At 33.7% G+C, this 26,168-nt stretch overlaps 1 protein-coding gene across 1 annotated transcript; it reads right to left on the reverse strand.

Annotated features, from left to right (window-relative positions):
• Positions 1 to 16,413: 16,413 nt before the first annotated feature.
• On the reverse strand, positions 16,414 to 17,407 carry LOC115981834 (rubredoxin-like). Its single transcript, XM_031104217.1, has one exon. It carries the CDS (start codon positions 17,192 to 17,194, stop codon positions 16,601 to 16,603), a length of 594 nt encoding a protein of 197 aa, XP_030960077.1. The 5' UTR covers positions 17,195 to 17,407; the 3' UTR covers positions 16,414 to 16,600.
• Positions 17,408 to 26,168: the final 8,761 nt, after the last annotated feature.

Consider the following 26,168-nt stretch of genomic DNA (forward strand, 5'->3'; position numbering starts at 1 on the left):
TTTGGTCTTTTTTTTTTGTGTGTTAGGTTTTTGTTTTGTGCATAGCTTTCAAAATCAAACATGTAGTTTATTAGTGTTGGATTGAAGGTTTCTATAATTCTACTTTCTAGAATTACCAGGAAGGTTTCGGGTTTTGCTGTGACGTTTTGAATTATTATTTACCTTTTGTTCATAATTATTAACGTTTTGAAGGCCAAAAAGAATTAATCAATCCTCAGTCACGGTAACAAGACTTTCTCTATAAACCATTTATATTTGGGAGATTTATAATATTACGTAATGGAACATTTAGGTCAGGTGATAAATACGCATATTTCTCTGTATTGCACCTTATCATCATTGTCATTTTTTGCAAAGGATTAGCACCGATTTCTTTGTATCCTGCATCTTCTTTTTCTGCAAAAGGAGCAGTAAGTTCAAATTTAAAGGATGCAATTACAAGATCATAAAATTTCTGTGAAATTTATTAGGTGTCTATTGGTTTATGCACTTAACGTATGGATTAGTGGAGACATATAAGCGGCGCCATACTTGTGAATTGGTCAGAGTTTAGTTTTATAACTTAGGGCGCTTATTTAGAGTCATAATACTGCAAATCATGAGGGAAGCTTTTTTTAATTTTAATTTTTAATAATTAGATAATTGGGGTAGTTGGGAATTTAAAATTTTAAACCCTAAACATCTCTATTTGAAACTTTAGAATGTGTTAATTGAGTTGCAAAACTCTTGGTAATTATAAAACCTTAGCATCATTTCATTGTAAGAAATATGGAATAGCATAAGAAACTATTAAGATACATTTGTCCATTGTTGTTCAAATAATTTGTAGAGAAAACCTCAATATAAATTAAAATTATGAAAGGATACTCCTAATTGGTCTATACCTCATATAATCCTTTAATGGAGAACACGGACAATTAAATAAAGTTAAACACTAGAGACCACTTCAACTAACGTTTGGTCTATGTACACGTAACACTCCTTTCATCGAGGAGTTTAATTGAGAAATACTTCAAAATGTTTATTTACCAATTGAGAGTTACTTTAAAGTCTTAACTAATCAAATAACGTCTTTTTGCCAAAAGAGTTTATAGGTGATTTTCATTGATAGATTCCTAAAATATGAGTGTTTATCTATCACTCTTACTATTGTTATATAAAATAAATTTAAATATATAATGTGGGCCATATATAAGTCTCCTAAGAAACTCATTCATCAAATAACTCGAGATTGTCTTCTAACCGTGTAGGTGGAGTCATTCATCTACGGACACTGGTTAGCTTCAATGCTCTAGCACATGCACTGGAGCTGACAAGATACAGACGTGTTTGATTTTTGTCAAGTGTCCACATTGTGTCAACTCCAATGTGCTGGATCACTAGAGCTAACCCCTTCGAGAAATTATTTGGTCCTCCCAGGTGGATGAGTGATGTGATCCTCCTAAGTGATGTGTACCAATAGAAAGAAGCCACATATTTAAAAAGAAAAAAGAAAGAAAGAAAGATGATTCAGCCTTTGGGACCATACATGTTGCAATGCGTAAATGAGTTGGAGTCTTTTAAAAACAAATACACTTCACTTTTCATACTTATTTACTTAGCCGCTTCACCAAAATTTCTAAAATCCAAAATTTTCCTAATCATTCAGGTCTCTTCTCTCTCGCTTCCCGCATCATTGAAGGAATTTTTCTTTGCATGAACAAGTTCTATGAGATTTTAAACTAACTTGGTTTTTGGGCCTAACTTGTTTTGGCTTTTTTCCCTCTTTTCCCATGGATGAGTAGTGAGGACACAATTACAAAGATTATGGTTGTAAACTATGGCTGAAGTGGTTGCCGGAATCCAAATCTCACCATTGCAACTAACCATGACTAATCATGTATGTTCCAAAGACACATTTCACTCTTCAAAGCATCATTTTCTTGCTTTGTTTTGTCTTTATGTAGTGTATAATATAGTGCCTTCTACCAGTTTGATAAAAAGCCCAAGATAAGAAAGTACTAAAAGAATGAAATTATTTATTAATTTTTTTCTTTCTATTTAGTTTTTCTGAGCATGAGCCTTGTAAAAAATAATAACAAGAATGTTGTATCTTCGTTGTCATAGTTGCTAAAAAGAAACCCATACTTTACCTTTGTAAATTTGAACATATAAATTCTAGAAGTATTTATTGTCGAGCAATTTTTAATAACCAAAGAAAGATCAAATGAGGGTGGGAAATTAAGACAACAAAATTCAATTCAATCGATTTAAAATTCTCATTTTATGTTCCTAAATCAATGCCAAACTGTTCCCATAAAACAAACCTATTCCATTTAGTGATTCAAGGAGCTCTTTGGCTTTGATAGTGGTTCTAATGGCCAACTTGAAGTATGGTAGTGGATCTAAACCAGAGCATGTGCCATGTTTTAGCCATTGTTCAGACCAGAAGTCAAAATCATCTTGAACGATAAAGCTTGGCCAGTACACCAAAATAAGTCTATTACATCAAATATTAATACAACAAAATTAGTATAGTGGAATTAGACATAATATCAGATCTACAAATTAAAATTCGTTGCAATAATAACTTAAAAATGGTAAATTATTACATTAATAATAATTAGTTGCAATGACTTATAATTTATTTTTATAATAGAGGCATTAATACAAAATTGTATTAAGAATATATATATTTTTTACAATAACTTATATTGAAAAAATCGTTGTATTAACTTAATACTAATTATTTTGCAATCTTTTACAATAAAAATTTCAAAGTGACAGCTTATTATAACAAATATATATATATAAATATATATATATATATATATATATATATATATATATCATTGCAATAAGTAAATATCAATTATTTTATAATCTATTACAATGACAAACATGAAGTTGTAACGAAGATATTATTACAATAATCTAATATTAATTATTTTACAATCTATTGTAATGAAAAATATTAAACAATTATTCATTACACTGAAAAATATCGTTGCAATAACTTGACCCAAATTATTTTTGTTAATTATTTGCAATCTATTGCAATAAAATTCGTGAAATAATAGCCTATTGCTTATTTAAAGTAGTAAATTGTTTATTGCAAGAACAAATATATTATTACATCAAAATTGTCATTAAAATATTTAAAGTTTATTGCAACAAAATTTTTTGTAGTACAAACCTATTACCTCAAATTTTATTGCAACACTTCGATTAAATTATTGCAATAACTCTGATGTTATTGTAACGATTTTTTTCGAAGTAATAAACAATTTTTTTGTAGTGTTGGGAGCCAAAAATGGCCATAGACCATGCACAGTGAATTCTAAAGAAGGTTGTAAATAGCTACGCCTCACATTGCAAACAGAAATTGGCCACTGAAGGACAAGCTTATAGTAGTTAAACTTCTCTTCACTGTTTGAATCAAGGAAGCAAACTATAAATAGGAAGAACACAAATATTTTTGCAATCATTTTTACCTCATTGATGTTTTCTGCTACAAAGTTTTAAACACTGAGGTCTATATAGACATATTGGTATGGATCATGGTTGTCAAAATCCCAATCTAGATTCTATGATCCTACAATTTTACGATCCCACCTGCCCAAAACGATCCGGATCTTTCAAGGATCTTTGTGATTGTTCAGGATTGTATGATTCTGACAATTCTAAACGACTTTTGTTTTTTGTAATCTTCTTTAACTTCACAGAAAACAATTCATAAATCATTAATTAAAATACTACTCATTGATACAAATTTACTCACCTACCATAGCTTAAAGGGTTCAATTACATCACTGTGACATTAACATGTAATTACCCAAAAATAAACATCATGATCGCTGATCAGCATCTTTGATTTGAGTCATCACAGATCAGCATCTTCACGGCTAATACAACTACACAACAAAAACAAAAACAAAATGAGAAAATTAATTCCAAAGTAAAAAATAAATTTTAAACTCACAATATGGCCCGATACGAACCAATTCTGTCCGATATAACCCAATATGACCCAATAATACTATACTTTTTTTTTTAGAGTACTATACTTTAAAATAATATACTTTTTTTAGAGAGTTTTTTTTTTTTTTTTTTTGAGAGAGTCCTATACTTTAAGATACTATACTTTTTTTTTAGTGAGTTTCAATTTATGGCGTAAAATACTATACTCAACATTTTTTCCGTTGCAACTGCCATGCTTTTCCCATTGAGCAGTCCAAAACTCCATGTCTTTGGTCTGGTAGAAACCAGGCCATTTCAAACCTAGTTCACTCTTTATAAGATTGACCTACAAAAAATGACATTATAATAAGTGAACACATAAAATTTAGTTAATTAAAGTTGTCATGCCCCAAACTCCAAAGGGTCCAAAGCATGAGAACGACGTCTCAAGTACCTGTAATTTTTTTTTTCTTTTTGACAATTCAATCCACATAAATCCTATCAAGTGCTAACATCAAGAATTATCATGATAATCTCATAGAATATACTCTCAGAGTAAGTCAAAGCTCTAAGCATTAATTACAAGGACCATTGGCCACAAAAGAATAGAGGTCTGAATAAAACAATTACATAACAACAGCTTGTCCCATCAATGGAAATACAGTCATAACCGCTATAATATACAAAAGAATGAGTCAAGCCTAGTCTAAGATGTACATCGTCTAATATATCCATTACAAAAATTCAGCCTCCATCAGTAGTTAGTCTAATTACTATTAGCCACTAAAAAGCTGTCTCAAAAGATTGTTGCCTACTCTGAAAAGTTTATAAAAATAATGGAATGAGACAGAGCCCAGTAAGTAGCACATTAATAGGGGTGGGGGAAATGCAAGTTTCATCTTCAATAATAATAATATGACAAGAATGATTACATAATGAAACACAAAGTTTCTCAAAGTAAATACCTTGAAACTATATACTATAATCTGTGAGTATCAACAATATAATTTCTAAAACCATAATATCTGATATAAGATAAATTATCACAAATCTACCACACTACCACATAAACCGGTCAGGGGATCCACCCATTCACAATTGGCATGATATTATCCTCTCTGGTGTGCAAACTTTTGGCCCCATGGATAGCAGCCTCACCCATACCCTCAAGGTTTTTCTCTCCCCACATGGGCAGCAGAGAGAGCGCGTCAAATAGGATCTCTCTTGCATGTGGTCTCTTGGCCCATAGACAGCAGCCTCACCCACACACAATCAAGGAATCTCTTCCCCCCATGGACAGTAGGGAAGAGCGCGTCATCCAAAGTGAAAGGGCACTGACCTAAATTTGATTTCATTGTCACAAAGACTACGGAAAACAACTCGAGTGATCATCGGGAAATCACACATGGCATAAGGCTAAAATCACATACTCACAGGTTACCTTACTTTGGAACACATAGTTCATATCCAAGTAGTTTCAGAAAACGTTAAATAATCTAACTTCTACAAAGTTTGTAAGGTTTTCAAACTTTATTCTTGTCAAAAGATTTTCTAACAATTTCTCAAATAATATAAGACAAGATAGGCATCTTTAAATTTTTCAATACACCATAAAATCAATGATTTTTCTTATCAAAGATTAAATAAAAGATGCTCATTTTTCCATATCAACAATTCATGCATTTTCCCAAATGCAATGCCAAATATGATGCATTTTTCATATATAGTAAGGGTCACAACACAATACTTTTAAGAAAGCATATATCCATATATATCATTTTCCAAAATGTGTTTGACTCAAAAACAACATTTATAAAACATGGTTATTTTCCAAAAATACCCATTAAAAAGCTACTTACCTCGCAACCACAAAATCCTAATTCTCCAAGCTCCAAGGGGAGATTAGCTAGAACCTCAAATAAAATGATGAAGATGCTTTGGAGTTCCTAAGTATTTTTCCGGTGATCTTGCCGGAAAAATGATGGTGAGATGGTGTGGTTTGGAGTGGAGGCCGGCGGGTGAGTGTGTGTGTGTGTGTTTCAATAAAATGAAAAGAGAGAAAAATGAAAGAAAGAAAAGACAGAGCCGGCCAAAAGAGAGAAGTGAGGTGGGAGAAAATGAGTGGATGAGAATGATGGGTAGTGGGATTAGGTGGGGGCACACGTGGTCCACAAAAATGCTGACTTACATTTTTTTTTTTTTTAACTGACGGGATGTTACAAAAGTACTCAGTAACTATAAATATACCTTACTATTTGTTAATACTTTAGTTGTATGACAATATTCTAGCATTTGTATAGTTGCATTGAACGGCCAGAGGCCTTGGATTGTGAATGAACTTTGAAGATCATGGTTGAACTTCTCAGAGCACAATTGCCCAGCATTGCAAGAGATTGGCCAATGTGTGGCAAGAGAGAAATAGTTGGGGGAAACTTTGTTATCATCCTTACCCTTTTTGTTACTTAAAACTGAGAATGAGGGTGAGAGGAAGACGGGTTCCTCTACAACCTATAAGTCTTCCAGTAGTGTCGAAGCATGTGTGAGCCTTTTTTAGTGCATCTTGTCTAAAGTTGCGTATAAGTCATCTCTTCAGTGTCCATTACGTCCATTGCGATTGATTGTATAGAAGGAAATCAAAATTGCCATTAGGAATTATTGTTATGTTTGTACTTATTTTTCTTTATTTTATTTTATTCATTTCTCCCACGGTGCACTTGCGTTGGGCTTGTTGGGGATCGATAGGGCCCGATACAAACTAATTCCATCCGATACAACCTTATAGGCCTTCCAGTAGTGTCAAAGCATGTGTGAGCCTCTCTAGGTGCACGACGCACCCGCATTGGGCTTGTTGGGGACCAATATGGCCTGTTACTGACCAATTCCATTCAATACAACCCAATATGACCCAATAATATTATACTTCATTAAGATTATACTTTAAAATACTATACTTTTTTTAGAGTACTATACTTTAAAACACTATGCTTTTTTTTTTTTTTGAGAGAGTCCTATACTTTAAAATACTATACTTTTTTTTAGTGAGTTTCAATTTATGGCGTAAAATACTATATTCAACACTTTTTCCGCTGCAACTGCCGTGCTTTTCCCATTGAGCAGTCCAAAACTCCATGTCTTTGGTCTGGTAGAAATTAGGCCATTTCAAACCTAGTTCATTCTTTATAACATTGACCTACAAAAACAACATTATAATAAGTGAACACACAAAATTTAGTTAGTTAAAGTACTCAGTAACTATAAATATACCTTACTATTTGTTAATACTTTAGTTGTATGATAATATTCTAGCATTTATCCAGTTGCATTGAACGACCAGAGGCTTTAGATTGTGAATGAACTTTGAAGATGTCTTATACATCAAAGGGCTGAAGGCGAATCTCTTAAGCATCATTCAAATATGTGATGAGGATTTCCTTGTCCAATTCTCAAAGACGGGATGCATAATCATTAATGAAGAAGGGATTCAAGTCTTGGAGGGAAATATGACTACCGATAATTGCTATGAAGTAGTTCCTACGGCACCCATTTCGTGTAGAAGTGCTCGTGTTGACATGTTGGAACTTCGACATCACAGATTTGAGCATGCAAATTTCAAACAAGTAGCTAAAGTATCTAAACTTGAAGTAGTTGAGGGACTTCCAAAGTTTGGAAAGGTAAAGAAGACTATTTGTGGTGCATGCCAAATGGGAAAGCAAACAAAGGCAAGTCATCACAAGGTGAATGTGATTGCTACTTCACGATGTTTAGAGCTTCTTCACGTTGATCTAATGGGGCCTACAAGAACTGAAAGTCTAGGAGGAAAGAGGTACATTATGGTCATTGTTGATGATTTCTCAAGATACACTTGGGTTGAATTTCTTAGAGAAAAATAAAAAGCATGTGAGAAATTGGAAAATTTTTGCAAGAGACTACAAAATGAGAAAGGGGTTCCTATTGTCAAGATAAGGAGTGATCATGGCAAGGAGTTTGAGAATGCAAGATTTGAGTCATTTTGTGAAAAGAATGGAATCAAAAGGGAATTTTCAGCTCCTAAAAATCCTCAGCAAAATGGAGTGATAGAGAGAAAGAATCAGGTGATTCAAGAAATGGCAAGAGTTATGCTACTAAACAAGCAAATTCCTTAAAATTTTTGGTGAGAAGCAGTGAACACTTCATGTCACATTGGTAATAGAATATTCTTCTGAGTGGGAACAAAGAAGACCGCTTATGAGATTTGGAATGGAAAGAAGCCGAGAGTAAAGTACTTCCGAGTGTTTGGAAGCAAGTGCTACATTCTAAATGATCGGGAGAACCTTGGGAGATTTGATGCAAAAAGTGATGAATGCATTTTTCTTGGGTATTCTACTACTAGCCGGGCATATAGGGTTTTCAACAAGAGAACTAAGACAGTAATGGAGTCCATCAATGTAAAAATTGATGATGCCATAACAATGGTAGAGATGGTTGATGATAGAGAAAGACTGAGCACCAAAGAAGCCACTGTTGAGGTCGAAACTCTTGATATAGAAGTTGAAGGACCTACACCAGAAAAGGAATCAACTCCCATGAACTTAAGAATGGCAACAAGATCAATATTTAGAACATCAAGTCCTCTCACTCCTCCGGAAGTTCATTCTCCCATCTCTCGGAATGATGAAGTTTCCACATCAAAGAAGCCATCATCAAGAGTGATTAAGAACCATCCGAATAGAAACATCATTAGGTCTTTAGATGAAGGTCTTCGCCTTAGAAAAGGAACATACTTTTGGCCAATCATGTAACATACCATTGCTACCCTGCCAAATTTGAGCCAAAAAGGGTAGAAGAAGCTCTCCAAGATGAAAATTGAGTTGAGTCAATGCATGAAGAGCTGAATCAATTTGTGAGAAATGATGTGTGGGAACTTGCTCCAAGGCCTGAAAATGTTCATGTCATCGGCACTAAATGGATATTCAAAAACAAGACCGATGAAGATGGAGAGATAATCCGGAATAAATCTCAGTTAGTAGCTCAAGGATACACTCAAGTACAAGAAGTAGATTTTGATGAATCCTTCGCTCCTGTGGCAAGACTTGAGTCTATTCGAATTCTTATGTCCATTGCATGCACTATGAACTTCAAACTCTACCAAATGGATGTAAAATGTGCATTTCTAAATGGATACCTGAATGAAGAAGTGTTTGTTGAACAACCCAAAGGCTTTGAGGATCCTCACTTCCCTGATCATGTGTTGAGATTGAAGAAAGCCCTTTATGGCTTAAACAAGCTCCTAGAGCTTGGTATGATCAGCTTACCCATTACCTCATGGATAGAGAATTCATAAGGGGATATGTCGACTAGACTTTGCTTGTCAAGAATGATAAAAATTACCTTCTTGTGGTTCAAGTATATGTTGATGACATAGTATTTGGAGCTACCATTGATGATCGGGCTATAGAATTCTCTGAGGAGATGAAGAAAGAATTTGAGATGAGTATCGTGGGGGAGCTTACATATTTCTTGGGCCTTTAAGTCAAACAAAAGAAGGAAGGCATATTCATTTCACAAGAAAAGTATGCTAGAAACATTGTCAAGAAGTTTGGACTAAACTCCAAAAAACATGCCTCCACTTCTATGAGTTCGTCTACAAAACTGAATGTTGATTCTTCCAGGGTGGAAGTGAGTCCAACCTTGTATAGGAGTATCATTGGGAGTCTACTCTATCTTACAGCTAGTAGACTGGATATTGCGTTCAGCATTGGTGTTTGTGCTAGATATCAGGCTACTCTAAAGGAATCACACTTGACTACGGTGAAGCGAATTATACGATATATTAATGGAACTCCAGATTATGGGTTGTGGTATTCAAAGGACTCGAATGCTTGTCTTGCCGGTTATTCAGATGCAAACTGGGCTGGTAGTGTGGATGATCGAAAGAGTACTTCAGGAGGCTGCTTCTACCTTGGTAACAATCTTGTCTCTTGGATGAGCAAGAAACAAAACTCTGTGTCTCTCTCTACAGCTGAAGCAAAGTACATAGCCGCTGGAAGTTGCTGCGCACAACTCCTTTGGATGAAGTTGCTACACACAACTCCTTTGGATGAAGAAGCTACTTCATGACTATGGGATTCCTCAAGATACAATGTGTGTTTTCTGTGATAACACCAGTGCGATAAATTTCTCTAAGAACCCAGTTTAGCATTCAAAGTCTAAACACATAGAGATACGTTACCATTTCATTCGGGATTTGATGGAAGAAAAAGTTGTGTGTCTTGAATTCATATACACAGACAATCAAAAGGCGGACATCTTCACCAAGCCTTTCGATGGTCGACGGTTTGAATCACTCTGTAAGACCATTAGTGTTGGTACAATTCCTTGAATCTCTTGTGTGCTATGTGTTTCACCTCTTTATATTGAGTTAATTTGTTTGTAGGGCACACACTACTTTGTTGGCTATCTGTATAGCATGATCTTGTTGGTGGTTGAGTTGATTATTGGTTGTTTGTTTGCTTTTGCTTTAAATGCTTTTACATTGCTGGTTTTGATCATTTTTTTTTTTTTTTTTTTTTGTGTCAAAAATCCAAAAACACATAAAAAGTAGAAAATAAAAAAGTTTGATCGACTTTGTTGAGTTTTGTCTCATAGCATGTTTTGCCTTGTACCTTTGTACTAATGGCCTTGTGCATCTACGAGCATAGCTTGTCCCCTATGCACTTATATCATTGTGGGAGAACTCTTGACATATATGTGACTATTATAAATAGATTTTTAAACTTGTCATGAATGATTAGTGAATGGTTTTGTTGATCTTGAGACATGCATAGACTTGTGCCTATATATCTTCCCACTCATTTATTTTATTGTTTTTGCCTAAAAGAGCTTTCAAATGTAAATCTCCAAATGAAAAGAGATAATGAGCTACAAAAGCCTGTTGCACATACTAGTATTTGACTAGCAACTATAAATATACCTTACTATTTATTAATACTTTAGTTGTATGACAATATTCTAGCATTTGTCTAGTTGCATTGAATGGCCAGAGGCCTTGGATTGTGAATGAACTTTGAAAATCATGGTTGAACTTCTTGGAGCACAATTGCCTGGCATTGTACAAAGAGATTGGCCAATGTATGGCAAGAGAGAAATTGCTAGGGGAAATTTTGTCATCATCCTTACCCTCTTTGTTACTTGAAGCTGAGAATGAGAGTGAGAGGAAAACGGGTTCCTCTACAACCTATAGGCCTTCCAGTAGTGTCGAAGCATGTGTGAGCCTCTCTAGGTGCACCTTGTCTAAAGTTGCGTATAATTCATCTCTTAGGTGTCCATTACGTCCATTGCGATTGACTGTATAGAAGGAAATCAAAATTGCCATTAGGAATTACTATTATGTTTGTACTTATTTTTCTTTATTTTATTTTATTCATCTCTTGCACGACGCACTTGCGTTGAGTTTGTTGGGGACTGATATGGCCTGTTACGGACCAATTCCGTTCGATACAACCCAATATGACCCAATAATACTATACTTTAAAATACTATACTTTTTTATCATCATACTAAGTCAACAATCAATTTTTAGTGTAGGTGGGAACTGAACCCTAAATCTCTTACTCAACCATTAGAGATTTTACCAGTTGAGCTAACTAGAACTCACTTTAAAAATACTGTACTTCATTTTATTAATACATTACTATGTTACCATCAAAAAAATAAAAAAATACATTACTATGTTTGTGGTTGTCTAAGAGTGTAAAAATTACCAAGTTTCCAAAAAATTTATTCTTAATTTTTCACTTTAAACCGTCCAAGTTTGTTTTATTTTTTTGAAATTCAAGTTGTTTTGATATACTATGCATATTATTGCTTTTTTGCTTTTGGGATTTATGTTTTTTTTTTTTTTTTTTTAAATTATAATTCTTGGTTTTGTTTTTGTTTCTTTGGATGTTTGTGTCTTTGTGAGAGTGACATTTTCATAATGTATTTGGGTGTTTGGTTTTATACATAACACATGTAATGGATTGGATTGGGTTAGGTTGAAAATTCCTCAACTCGAATGGGTCGGGTTGGGTTGAACAAACCCTCCAACCTAACTCGATGCATATAAACTTATGATATGTTTGGTTGAGATGGTAGAGAAATGAGAAATGGAAAATATAGAGAGGATAAAATAGGTAGTTGTGAATAGAAATATTTTAATTTTCGCAGGTAAGAAGGATGACAAACTAGAAAGATAGAAGATTAGTGTAGTTTGAGACAATGAAAATAATAGGGAAAGTGTAAAGGGTTGAAAAATGGAAGGATAGAAATTAAATTACCACTATAACTTTATTGTATTTTGAAACAATGGAGATAATAGGGGTAGCTTGTAATTTCATTGCTCATGGCTATTTTCTCCCTAATTTCTCTCAATTTGGAAGGAATTCAATTGGTAGGCTCATATGGAAAATCCTCATCCCTACCATTTGCTTCCTCTTTCTTTTCTTTTCAACCAAATGGTGGAAAATTTTAGAGCATGTTTGGTAGCCAGTTTTTAAAATGGTTTTCTTGATCTAAAAAAAAAAAAAATTGATGAGTCCCACACAAAAAACCTTTTTTGGTAACATGTTTTCAGAAAACCTATATGTGGAACAGGCAATCCATTCTTCAACCAAAAATTCCTTGCAACGGGCCAATCTCTACCTGTAAGACTGTTTCTGGTGCATTATGGCAGAATGCACAAGTCAAATTTACCTGGATGCCTCTTTCAGCTAGCTAGCAAGGTTTTGACTGGTAAGTAGTGGATACAAAACAATACTTCCAAAGGAATACCTTTAACTTACGAAATATATCCAAAGCCCAGATCCAATTACCCTTTTTAAGTCTTCAAAGCAAGTGTTTCCCCCGCATGCACATTGTTGGAAGCTTAAAATATCAAAGAGTTCATCATGATTGTAAAAGTATTTCGGATGCGACAAAAGTCATTTAAGAGATTGTTTGGGGGGGGGGGGGGGGGTGTTGTAAGGTGACTACCTACATCCACAACTTATAAAAAGTTATATTTTTCAAAACATGTCATACCCAAAGAAGCATGGGTAACTACTGAACTGATGAATGAAGATAGAAAGGATTTTTTTTGGGAGGGTGGGAGGAATTGCTAGATGAGGCTAAGAAACAATTAAATGAATACCCTTGAGCTCAACTGGTAATGAGGACAAACTGATTTGAACAGGTAATTCAACTGGCATGCATATTGTCTATAGAGTGTTTACTGTGTGGTAAATGAAGGACAAATAAACATAAGCATAGGAGAGTGCTCTAACATGTCAAACGCCACAGAAAAACATTTTGGAAGTAAAAAGTACTGAATAATGTTGAAAATTTTTCCAGGAGGGCAAGTAGAGGGAGGGATCCGTTCCATGCAGATGCAGATTTGGATAAAAAGGGTGGTAGATGACAGGACATGCAGGTTGTGTGGGGGCAACAAAGAAACCATACTTCATGCTTTAAGTGAATGCACATATGCAGATAAGGTATGGAATCCTGTTCATCTCCAATGTGAAGAACATAGCTTTTTCCAACCACAACCAAGTTCTATGGCCTTGGTTTGGGACATTATGGATCAAGCACTAGAATCCAAATTGGAGCTGTTTCTGGTAATAGTGTGGAACATATGAAATCAGAGGAATGCTATCATGGAGACAAAAGAAAAGATCCCCAACTGATATCAACTAGCAAGTATGGCTGTAGAGTATAAGCAAAATTTTTTACAAGAAACAGACATCCAAAACACTATTAACAACGGAAAAGACATGAAGTGGGAGGCACCGACAAAAGGAGCACACAAAGTGAAAATGGATGAAACATTGTTTGAGAAGTTAAACATGGTAGGGATTGGAGTGGTCACTAGAGATGAAGATGATAGAGTTATACAGCCTGTTGGAAGAAAGTTTGGATGGCCCACAACATAGAAGAAATAGAAGCACTGGCAACGATCCAGACCATTTGAATGGCAGGAAACATGAGAATACAAAACCTCATACTGGAAGGAAACACGCTGACCATCATGCAAGCATTAAAATTTAAAATCAAAGGAAGCAAGTCCTTCCAAATTTGGATACCTAATAGATGAGGCAAGAGACACACTTGAGAGGTTCAGGCAGAAGAGTATAAAACATATTAACTGGAGTTGAAATATGGTAGCACATCTGTTAGACATACCCAGTAGATTTGATGAATGTAACATCTGGCTGAATGAAATTCTAGACTTCATTGCAAGAAATGTTTGTATGGATGACAATTACATCAATAAAAAATATATAGTTTGTTCTTAAATAAAATAAAATAAAAAAAAAAATAATAATTATTCAAGATGTAATACAATGTGTGTGGTGAAATATTTAAGGAATAATAATTAATATGGTACAGATCAAAATCAAGCATCTCTCATGAGGAGCTTGTTTTAGTACACAAGCAACAGCAGAAAACCTTTTCAAGAACTAAAAAAGATGTGGTTCTGCATTATGCTCTCTTTGTAAGAAACATGTAGAGATAATCAAACATGAACCATTACCTTGCAGATGGGTGAAGCTGTCTGGTTTAGATATAATTTTGGATACTCTATGAATGCTACTGTGTGTTCAGCCATGTCTGGAACTCTGTTTCTACTGTTAAATTCAGAAAGTTCAAGCTTAAAGATTAAAATGGCCTTCAGACTCTAGCATTTCTAAAGAGCCAGGAGTGAAGTGAAGTATAGAATAGAATATTTATCTGATCAGAATAATTTACCATATCCGAGGCAGCAACAGGATGTTGGTCAGCTTGAGTGGAAAAATAACAACCTCATAGATCTTGGCCTACATTCACAGGTCAGCCTACTCTACAAAGTTGGTTGCCACCAGCTCTTGGAACTCTAAAATACAATGCTGTGCTTTTTCAAAGGATGAAAAGCCCTTTGAAAAAGCAAGGTAGAACAGGAGTAAGTAGTCAAAGACCACAGTAATTCTTATGGATGGGAAAGCTAAAACTGAGGCATTAGAATTCAGAAGTTAACTAGGCATGCTTGATGGCTAAAGGAAAGCAACTACTTTTTGTTGAAACTAACTCTAAACAACTATTTGTTATGAATAGAAGCTATTTGGAGGGGAAATGGGGATTGAGCTCCATCATCAGAGATAATAACATTGGCACAGATTGAGACTCAAAATGCACATTGGCTCCTTGTTCAAGAAATTGAGCAGCAGATTGGGTCAAGGAAGCTGGAAAGAGAATTCCTAAACCTGGATGGGCATTATCACCTCTAAAGCTAGAATTTGTATAGAAGTCTGACTGTTCTTTTGTTATTTATTAAATACTTTTTGGCTATCCTGATGTTTCCACCAAAAGAAAAGGTCACGATGGGGCATTAGACAGTCAAATATTAGAAGTTGTGGATGTTCCAACACAAGGTATCAATGTTTAGCCTAAAATAGACATGAATTGAAGCTGAACAGAAAATTCCAATGATTTGACACAGTTTGTGTTACCAGAAACAAAAAAAGAGAAAGTTAATCACATAACAAGGAAACAGAGACAACCAAAATCCAGAAGCCCAACCAATTCTAGACTTCAAAACACTACACATTGAATAGTAGAAATTCAGCGAATTCAGCTGGAGAACCTTCCAATCCTTTTCTCTACAATTTTAGCTCAAGTTACTTGTAACTCAGCCAACCAGTGGAGCAAATATCATCAAATAATCAATTCAATTGCTACCAATTGACAATATGTTTTTATTGATAAAATTGAAACCTGAATAGATAGTGGTAGATGCGCTGTTAAAGATGTGGACAGATATTGAGTTTTAGAATTGATAAGCTTTAAGAATAGGGAACAAGACTCCAACATAGGAAATATAATGTTTATAAAAGTAGAGACATTAAGAACAAAAGGCAAAAAATTCTACCCAGGAGATATAATTATAATGTGTGTTATCCTTATTTGATTATTTGTAACAAGTGAGACCTTGAAGAACTTATCATTAGTTCAGGATGACAGGGATAAAATAAATGAGTACTTTTGACGAATGTGATTTACTTACTCAAATTAAATCCTACGAGACATCTTAAAAGCAGGAATGTACTTCTAGCCATGAGAATGTTTGCTACAAGCACACTCTCATTCTCATATAGAAAGGGGCTAGGATAAATTTATACCCATTAAATTACAGAATCCATGTTGACTTCTTCTTCCTTAACTTCTTCTTATTCTCTGCTCACCAAAGATATAAGAGGCTGATCTCACTCCTCAATTCTTGCATGCCATCAGTTCAATCTTAGAATACCCTGCATTCTAGGGATGCTAATTAGCCATTACAAATTTACACCCAAAGTCCTTCCACAGTTATAGTTTATAAAATAACAATGGTTCAAAATCTTGCTTCAATTACTCAATAAAACTGACATAATTTCCAGACAGTCGGATTGCAGTTCTTCAAATGCTACTATGTTTACACATTCATAATTCATTTGGACAGAGAACTAGTAAAAACAAAATATACCATTTATAAATCACTCAAGTAACCCGAATTATAACATTTCCCCATATCATAAATACACATTGATATCACATAAACATAACAGCACCAATAATTACTTCAAAGGAAAAAGAAAGAGAGCTACAAAAACTATTACCTATTACTCATTTCTTTCCTTCCCCAGCTCTTAAACTATTGTAGCCAGTAACCAGACAAAAAGAGCACAAAGAAAAGCAACAAGCTTCCATATATAAGTATAGCCTTCTGCCCAGAAGTCAATGCATTCCCACCAAGCCCAAACTGTTGGTTCTGTGCAAACCCAGCAATCTCCACACTCTTACTCTCAAAGAAGCTCTTAGCTGCCCCACATGTTGGGCACCTCCAATCCTCAGGAAGCTTTTCAAATTGCAATCCTGGAGCTATGGGATATGAAGGGTCTCCCACAGCTTCATCAAACTTGTGCCCACAAGACCTGCACTCATAGATACCTGTGTTTAACACTGCAAACTTCTCTTCTAAGCGGCGCTTGTCAATATTTTCTTGAGGCTCTTCTAGAGGCTCTTGAGGAGGAGGTGTAGTGGTTTCTTGGCTTGAGGTGGGGGTGTCTTCTTTGGAGATGTCAATGGAGTGTGGAGTAGTGAGTTTGTATGGTTTGTGTAGAAGTGAGAGTTTGGGGAAGAGAGGTGGGGTAGTGGTGAAATGGGGTTTGAGTTTTGGAGCTGAGGTTTGGGGGAAAGAGGTTGAGAGGTGGAAAGAGAAGGTGGGTCTTGTTGTTGCACAAGCCATGATAAGTAATGTCTTTGTGTATGTGTGTACTTATGTTTATGTTTGTGTTTGTGTGGCTCCTGTTTCTCTCTCTCTTTTGCTGGAAGTGTATGAGAGAGAATAATGAATTACTGGGATTGTATGTATTTTTTAGTTGCTTTTGTTAATCTGGGTGGAGGAGAATTGAAGGGGATCCATGGAAGAGCATATGCTCACTTGAAAGAAACGCAGTTGGATAAGGTGGGGAGGTGTATAAGATTTGATTGCATAGTAGATGTTTTCGTAATGGGCTGGCTTCAGCTGAGTCAAACTCGAGGAGTTGAACCTAATTTGCCAGTGCAATCAGCCCAAAAGAGGAAAAGCCCAAGAACCTCTTCATTTCTGGAAAAAAAATGTAATTAAAATATTATAGCATTTTTATAATATTGTGTTTATGTATTTATAATCTTTTTTCTTCAAATCCACGTGGGAGAATTCTTTCTTCAGATAGAGTTTATTTTTTCAGATATATTTTCTTTATAAAAAAAGGGTAAATGACCCTTTCTCCCTTTCATTTATGAGATAGTTTGCAATTCTCCATTACTAGATAACTATTGAAAATGAGCCAATACCTCGTATTATTAGTTAACTTGTAAAGCATAGTAAATAAATAGATAATGGAATCTTTTGATATATTTAAAATAAAATTACTAAAACACCCTTTTTTTTATTTGCAAAATACTTTTCTAGGTCGTCCAGAAAAATTATTTGTATAGCTCGATCTTCTTAGCAAGTTGGATCTTCGGTTTGGTGTTTGGTAATTTTTTTACCAACCCTCATAGTTGGCAAATATAGTAATTGTAGGTTTTTATTTTTATTTTTTTTATTTATTATTATTATTATTTTTAATCACTTTAACTTTATTGTATTGGGAGGATTATCTGATTGAAAATGAGAAACAGAGTCATATGAAGAGATCGGTGGTTGGTAGTTTTTTGCTGACCCCCCATAATGATCAATTGGAAGAATATATATATGAATGGAAAGATGATGTTTATTACTAAACTGTTGAGTTAGATGGATAGTAGAAATGTAGAATTTGCGCTTTGCAGTTAGGCTATACATACATTCTTGTCCGGTTATAAAGAGCAATCTCATCAAGTTATATATAACTCATAAAAATGCATAATAGATAAAACTATTTATTAAAAATGCCCAAAAAATACCCACGTCGCATTTTGCAAAAATATATATATATATATATATATATATAATTTTTTTTTAACTAGAGCAAAAATTACAAATTACGAACAACCATGGTTACTTAGACCATTATCATTAATGGCTGAAGGTAGGAATTCTTGTATGTGAAAGTGAATATAAGTAGAACTAAAGGCTTCAACTATCTTCAACGAGTTTAGAGTTGGGGCTGACAGATGTCGTTACTATTCGGCTACTCTAACCTCACCGTTCTATTTCTAGTATGAGAAACTCCACATATTAATTAGTTTTTGTGTTGATTTATTCTGCATTTTCTTGCTTCTCCTTCTCTGGTATTGCTTTCCTTAGGTCTCTGAGTGGCCTTCTTTTATTCGACCTCTCTTTCTAGCGAGATATGAAAGCTTCGAAAAATGGTTTGTTATCCTTATTTAATTTGATTATTTGTAACAATTGAGACCTTCAAGAAATTGTAATCGCTTTGTTAAATCTTTTTTTTTTAATTGCTATATATTGGGACTTTAATATTTGTTATTAAACCAATAAAAATCAATTTAGAAAATTTAGTTAGTTCCTAAACATTAAGGTTAGTTATTTTTCTTAATTGTTTTAAGGACTAAGTTGATTTTAGAGTCCAAATTAGTTAGTTTTGAAAAGTCTTACACCTAGCTGGCGGCTCAGACCTCAGGCTATATTTATGGAATTTACCCTTATTTGTTTGTTGAAAGTTTGTTAAAATGTAATTTAGTAATTGTCCATTAAAAATGAAATTTTAAAAGGTTGTAAATAAACAAATAAATTAGAAAACTATTAAAAAAAAATATTGCCAAAAGAGACCAATCAGCTTTCTGTGCTACTTTGCAGCAACCACTCGAGCTTTTTTTTGGGTATAAATTTTAATTTTTTTATACCTATTATTATTATTATTATTATTATTTCAAAAAAGAGCTTTTTTTTTTGTACAAAAAACTAATGCTAGGCCCACGTAATACAAAATATTGAAGGATTGGCTTGGCATGGGTATGCATGGGAAAAAGCCGTTTGGCCACACTAAAGACAGCATTGCATACAAAGAAAACAACCACTGGTGTAAATCATTATTAGTTGAGCCTCTGGTATTCTTGTAGCACTGTCATTGCGCCTCGTAAAATGTCACTGGGATGGGTTTGTTTTCTGTCAAATAGGTACCTGTTTCGTGCGTTCCAGATGGCCCATGATAATATAGCCCAAACCTCCACTTCATTTGTCGTCAGCACAGCCATCAGTTCTCACACCAAGCTATAGAAGTCCTCTGCAGCTGAGCTTCGGTTTCTTCAACTTTCTAGCCACCATTGCCCATACATTTCTAGCCATGGGGCATCCCCAAAGAGCGTGAGCCACCGTCTCATCACGTTGATTACAGATTGCACAAGCTGGGTCCAGTGGGATCTTCCTTTGACATAGGTTCGTGCGGGTTGGGAGTATGTTGGATATGAATGGACTTTGATATCTCCTACATATTTTGTCGTAAGGCTCCTAGAATTTTTGAATTCCTTGAGCTTCCACTAATTTTCTATTATACTTTTCATTCATATTCTTTTAACTTTTCTTTCTTTTCTATTTGTGGTATGCTCTTTGTATACATCTTGTCATACTCATACTTGCATGGCATTAGCACCTCTTTCGCTTTTATTAAAGCATTATTTACTTGTAAACTCCATGGAATATTAAAATTTTTTATAAAGTGTTTTAATCTGTTGGCAAACACGAACATAGAGGATGTAACATAAAGGCCGCTGGTGCTGGGTTAAGGATTTTTTTTTTTTTTTTTTTTCCCCTCTAAAAGAAAAAAAATTTAACAACTGTTTGGATGCACGTACTCATGTCTCATAAATAATGTTAAATATAAATATATATATATATATATATATATTTTTTGAGAATAACATAATGTTAAATATGGTGCTGCATAAATGCAACACTTTTATATAGCTGCTCAATAAGGAATGATCAGAATAAAAATCGGGAAAAATAAAATTAAAGATCAGAAAAATTGATTGGAGAAATTAAAAGTTAATCTCAGAAATCAGAGTTTAAATTAAATAATTTGATGAATTAAACTCAACCAACGCACACCGTAGAAAAGCACACCATATTCAGTACAATTTTATTAACTTTGGATCACACAGCAAAAAATTGAAATCCCCACAACATAAAAAAGTAGTTTATACACACCATAAACAAAATACTAAAATAGAAAGTACATGTCATGCCCCAAACTCAAAAGGGTCCAAAACATGAGAAAAACATTTCAAAGGTATCTGTAGATTTTTTTTTTTTTTTTCCTTTTTGAAAATTTAATCCAAATAAATCATGTTAAGTATCAACATCAAGAATTATCATAACTAGTCGCTAACCGGTGCGATGCACGGGCTAGTTAAATAAAAAGATAATTAATCAACCACATGGTAAAAATAAATAAATAAATAAAAGAACCAATAAGAGACTAATTTGTTCATCAAGTAATCAATCTAAGTAGCATTATAGCTCATGTACAAAACTATTAATCTATTGTCAAAGGGTCAAATGACAATGTTGAAAACATTTCATAAATAACTTATTGATAACAGGTATATAGAGAGGGGACTTTCGTAAATCATCAATGGAATTGGAGTCAACATCTCATTGCAAATGGAATGTAGCTCTATATTAAAACCAAAAGTAAAGTTTCAGTCATTCTTTTTCTATAAAACATTATCGAAACTATATGTAGTTTACCTCGGTTTGAAATAGAAATTACTTGAAGAAACAACTATATCTATGTCCTTAGCACCATACATTTCCATCACGTATTGCTGTGTCAAGCATGCCAACACAGTGAAGAAACTGTTACCAATACATGCTCTCACCAATCATAGAAGTTGGAATGCCAAATTGTGACAATGCAGAAGATACCATTGCCATACCATAAAAAAGATTCTCTCTTTCGTCTTATTCAACTTTAATTCCATTACTCTTTCCACAAAATTGTAAAAAATGAAATGAAAAAGCATGAAGTAAACTTTGACATCACAGCCACTAGGAATGTTGTCTTTGCTAAAAATTGAGGGATGAGGGTTCACACCCATCACAACTTGGCAACAAAATTCATTCCTCTGCTTCAAGTTCATAATTTCTGTAAAAGCCATAAAACGTTAAATACTATCCCAAGTTTCACTATTGCAACTGAAACCTTCATGACTGCTTGTTTTATATGCTTACAATTAATCATTAAATAGGAAGATAAATACTTGATAGATTTCATTTACCTACTTTGCCCAAGTGCTTCAACATCTTCCAAATAACCTTCTTTTTTTTTTTTTTTTTTAATTTTCTATTATTATTATTATATGGTAACATCTTCTAAATTACCTATGACATGGGTGTGATGATTTAAAAAAGAAAAAGAAAAAAAAACATGAACTTGATATTTTTTTTCCTGAGATTGATTACCTCAACCCTATCTATGTCTATAACCTTGAGATTTTGGAAACCTGACTGAGCCAAGTCTTTTAGTAGCTCACAGCCCAATCCATCAACCCCTACTACTAACACTTTTGCATATTTTGCATGATCCTCACTCAAGTCTCAACTACCAACAATTAAAACAAAACCCTTAAAAGTTTTAACATATTTGAATAAGGGTTAAACACAAGAAGATTGAAGCTGAAAATTGATAAGAAATAAAAGAAAAAGAACTGAACCCATAAAAGTTGAACGAAAAATAAAGACCCAGATATTATAAACTAAAGAAAATAAAAATTACTTTAAGAAAGTGAGTGACTTTGAAGGAAAATTTAAAAGAAACATTGCCATCACATAACCAAGTATATGCTTTGAAGAGCATCCCAAAAAATAAAAACCTATTCCTAAAAGGCTAGAGACAACCTTCATGGCCTTCTACTTTGATCTATCATCATATAATCTTTTACATAGGCTATTTGAGACTTAAAGATTCCATTTGTGGCACTGTGAGATGATAGCCTACCCTAATAAATAAAAATAGAATTGGTAAAGCAAATAATACCTTCATAGATTTCATCCCATCCAATGTAGTAATGATGTCCATTTTTCTTTTCAAATCCAAGGCTTTTGTTCTCTAAAGATTTCATTGCATCTTCCATCTCTCCAACTTCTCTTTAATGGTTATTGTCTCTGCTGCCTAATGAATTAAAAGAATAATCAAAATATTTAGTCAAAAACCATGTTATATGTACAAAAGATTGCAAGACTTTTATTTTTATTTATTTTATTTTACCTCATCCTCTTCACACAGGTTCAAAATTTTTGGTAGCACCAAACTCAACAATATAGTTGAAATTTTGTGGGTCAGTCTTGATGGTAAGCTCAGCAAAGCATCTGTACATTTGAAGTAGAATCAGAACCTTCGAATACCTAAATAATTGTCACCAATAACATCTACTTATGGGGAGCATCATGCGTGCTTGACCCTTCAAAAGCCTCTGGGTTGAAGACAGGTGAGTAGTATTTGTCTAGCACCTTCCTCTCTCCCATCCTTCAATTATTAAAACCAAGAAAATTTTCAAAATCCAACACCTAATTGTAATGTGTAAGACACAGATAAATACTAAATCATAAGAAACAATTTGTTAGTAATCTCCATCATTTAATCAAACAAAACACATCCACTCAGCTTATTTTTACCAGTCAGCATCTGATAAAAAAAAAATAATAATAATGGAAAAGAGAAGAACAAACAATCTGTGCAAGAGTATAAAACTAAAAGAGAAGAAAAAGAATCTGTCAAATACCAGAACAATCTCATATACAGAATATTCAACTCCATGCTTCATCTAGTTGTGTCAGATCAGCAAGGGCACCGGTCTGACAGTAGTGAAGGGCCTCCCGTAGATCTCTCTCTCTCTCCAACTCTTTCTGCACAATAAATATTCATACAAAAAAAAAAAAAAAATGAAATCAAAATTAAATTGCTGAAAACTATAACAGAACAAAAGGGCTTGAAACAAAATTGGAACAGAAAATTAACAACAAAAGGCTTGCATTTCTTCTCAGCGTCAAAACAAAGGTCATATACTTGTATTCATAAAAAGCAAGGACTTCATTAATTTTGACCCTTTTTTCAAGTAGAGAAAACCCCTGATAGGATTAAAATCAAAAGCACATTAAATTATCAAGTAGATTATAAAGTTAGCCTAAAAAAAAAAAAAAAACACAAAACCCCTTAGTAACAATCGGAAATTAAGCGAAAATTGAAATTAATAAATATATCTTTGACTAAAAAAATCAAAATAGGAAGGAGGAAAACAAAAATCAGATAATAAGTCATAGTTTAAAACCCAAATTGCCCAACAAAAACAACGAAATTTCCCATTTTTTAATCTAATGAAAGCAAACCCAGATTATAAATCAATCGGGACTGCCCAAATTTTGATCGCATAAACACAATAAACCTAAAAACAAACCCTAGAATATGAAACTAAGATCAAAAACGAAAAAACAGAAGGTAAATAATAGAAAGATTCAGAGAGAGAGAGAGAGAGTAGAAACATTGTGGATTTGAAATTTGCTCCACTACCTTCTTGTCTAATAACCCAGATATCAAGCCAAATAAACAAAAATAAAAAACAAAATAGAATAGAACAGAACAGAACATGAAACTGAAACTTACCGACAACTGTGTGGAACCGGAAGATGGAGGGAGATCGGTCTAACAGTAGTGAAGAGGCCTCCCTTAGGTTTCTCTTTCCAACACTCTCCGCATCTTATCAGATTTGTTTCACGGTCACAAAAGCTCTCTATGCTTTATATCTCTCTCTCTAGTCATTTTTTATTTAATATAGAGAAGCAGAGCATCGGGTTTAGGGTTTAGAAAAGTTTTAATATAGAGAAGTAGAGCACCAGTATTAAGGTTTAGAAAAGTTTTATTATTATTATTATTATTTTAATATTGTGCTGACGTGGAAAATTGTAGAAGCTTCAAAACAAAAATATATCTTTGACTAAAAAAATCAAAACAGGAAGGAGGAAAACAAAAATCAGATAATAAGTCATAGATTAAAACCCAAATTGCCCAACAAAAACAACAAAATTTCCCATTTTTTAATCTAATGAAAGCAAACCCAGATTATAAATCAATCAGGACTGCCCAAATTTTGATCGCATAAACACAATAAACTAAAAACAAACCCTTGAATATGAAACTAAGATCAAAAACGAAAAAACAGAAGGTAAATAATAGAAAGGTTCAGAGAGAGAGAGAGAGTAGAAACATTGTGGATTTGAAATTTGCTCCACTACCTTCTTGTCTAATAACCCAAATATCAAGCCAAATAAACAAAAACAAAAAACAAAATAGAATAGAACAAAACATGAAACTGAAACTTACCGACAACTGTGTGGAACCGGAAGATGGAGGGAGATCGGTCTAACAGTAGTGAAGAGGCCTCCCTTAGGTTTCTCTCTCCAACACTCTCCGCATCTTATCAGATTTCTCTGTGTTTCACGGTCACAAAAACTCTCTATTCTTTATATCTCTCTCTCTAGTCATTTTTTTATTTAATATAGAGAAGCAGAGCATCGGGTTTAGGGTTTAGAAAAGTTTTAATATAGAGAAGTAGAGCACCGGTATTCGGGTTTAGAAAAGTTTTATTATTATTTTAATATTGTGCTAACGTGAAAAATTGTAGAAATTTCAAAAGTTTTGGTTATATATATATATATATATATATATATAGATAATTCCATTAAATATACTTCTAGAATAAGTCAGAACTCTATGCAATAAATACAATAACCCTTGGCGACAAAAAAATGGAGGTCTGAATAAATAATTACATATCATCAACTTGTCCCATTAGTGAAAATAAAGTCATAACTACTATTAGATACAAAAGAATTGAATCAAACTTACTCTAAGTTATACATCATCAATTATCTCTATCACAAAAATTAGCCTCTATCAGCTGTTAGTCTAACTACTGCTAGCCACCAAAAAACTGTCTTAAAATGATAGTTGCCTACTCTGAAAAAGTTTGTAAAATAATAGAATTAGACAAAGTTCAATAAGTAGCATAATTAATGGGGTGAGGTAGGTGGGTCATACCTGTGGCTCCTTAAAAAAATATCTAACTTCCTTCTCTCTTTTTTCTTTTTTTTTTTTTTTTTGATTTGGGCTGGGGCGTTATAGTACATCATACCAACAAGTCCACAAAATCTTTTTTTTGGGTGTATCTGTAGCACCAAACCAAAGCTAGAAGCCAAACTACGTGGGAAGAACAGCCAAACACAACGGAAATCATGAAACCAACCGAAACAAACATACTGCAAACAGTTGAGTCTTTGAGGGCATATAATGCGAAATCCATCTAGCATTCGCGAAAGATCATCAAGGAAAGCCAGTACCTAACACACTTGCATGAGATAGTCCCATGTAAATTTTCCCACACTTCTCCTGTCAAAAAAAAAAAAAAAAAAAGTTTTGAAACTCAGTTTAACATGATCATTGATCACCAAATTTGTTATCAAAAGATACATAACTCACCTAATCAAAACAACTACTTGGATCTTATAAGTGAAAATAGAAGTATTAGATTTCAATTAATGTGTTTAGAAATTTAGCACTTTTCTATCATTCTCATTAACCTTTCTGACATAAACCTGTAAATCTTCCTCTAGTATATATGAGCTACATTACCAAAACCGAAAATTTTCAAAACATTTTTCTTTTTGTTTTTACGTCGTGAAAATGTTTTAAGACACTGCAATTAATGTGCAAAACAATAGAATAATCAAAATCAAA

This window comes from Quercus lobata, chromosome 3 (assembly GCF_001633185.2).
Source record: "Quercus lobata isolate SW786 chromosome 3, ValleyOak3.0 Primary Assembly, whole genome shotgun sequence".
NCBI lineage: Eukaryota > Viridiplantae > Streptophyta > Magnoliopsida > Fagales > Fagaceae > Quercus > Quercus lobata.

Excerpts from the sequence above, each read along its gene's own strand:
- LOC115981834 (XM_031104217.1), bottom strand. The coding sequence starts at position 17,194 with ATGGCTTGTGCAACAACAAGACCCACCTTCTCTTTCCACCTCTCAACC.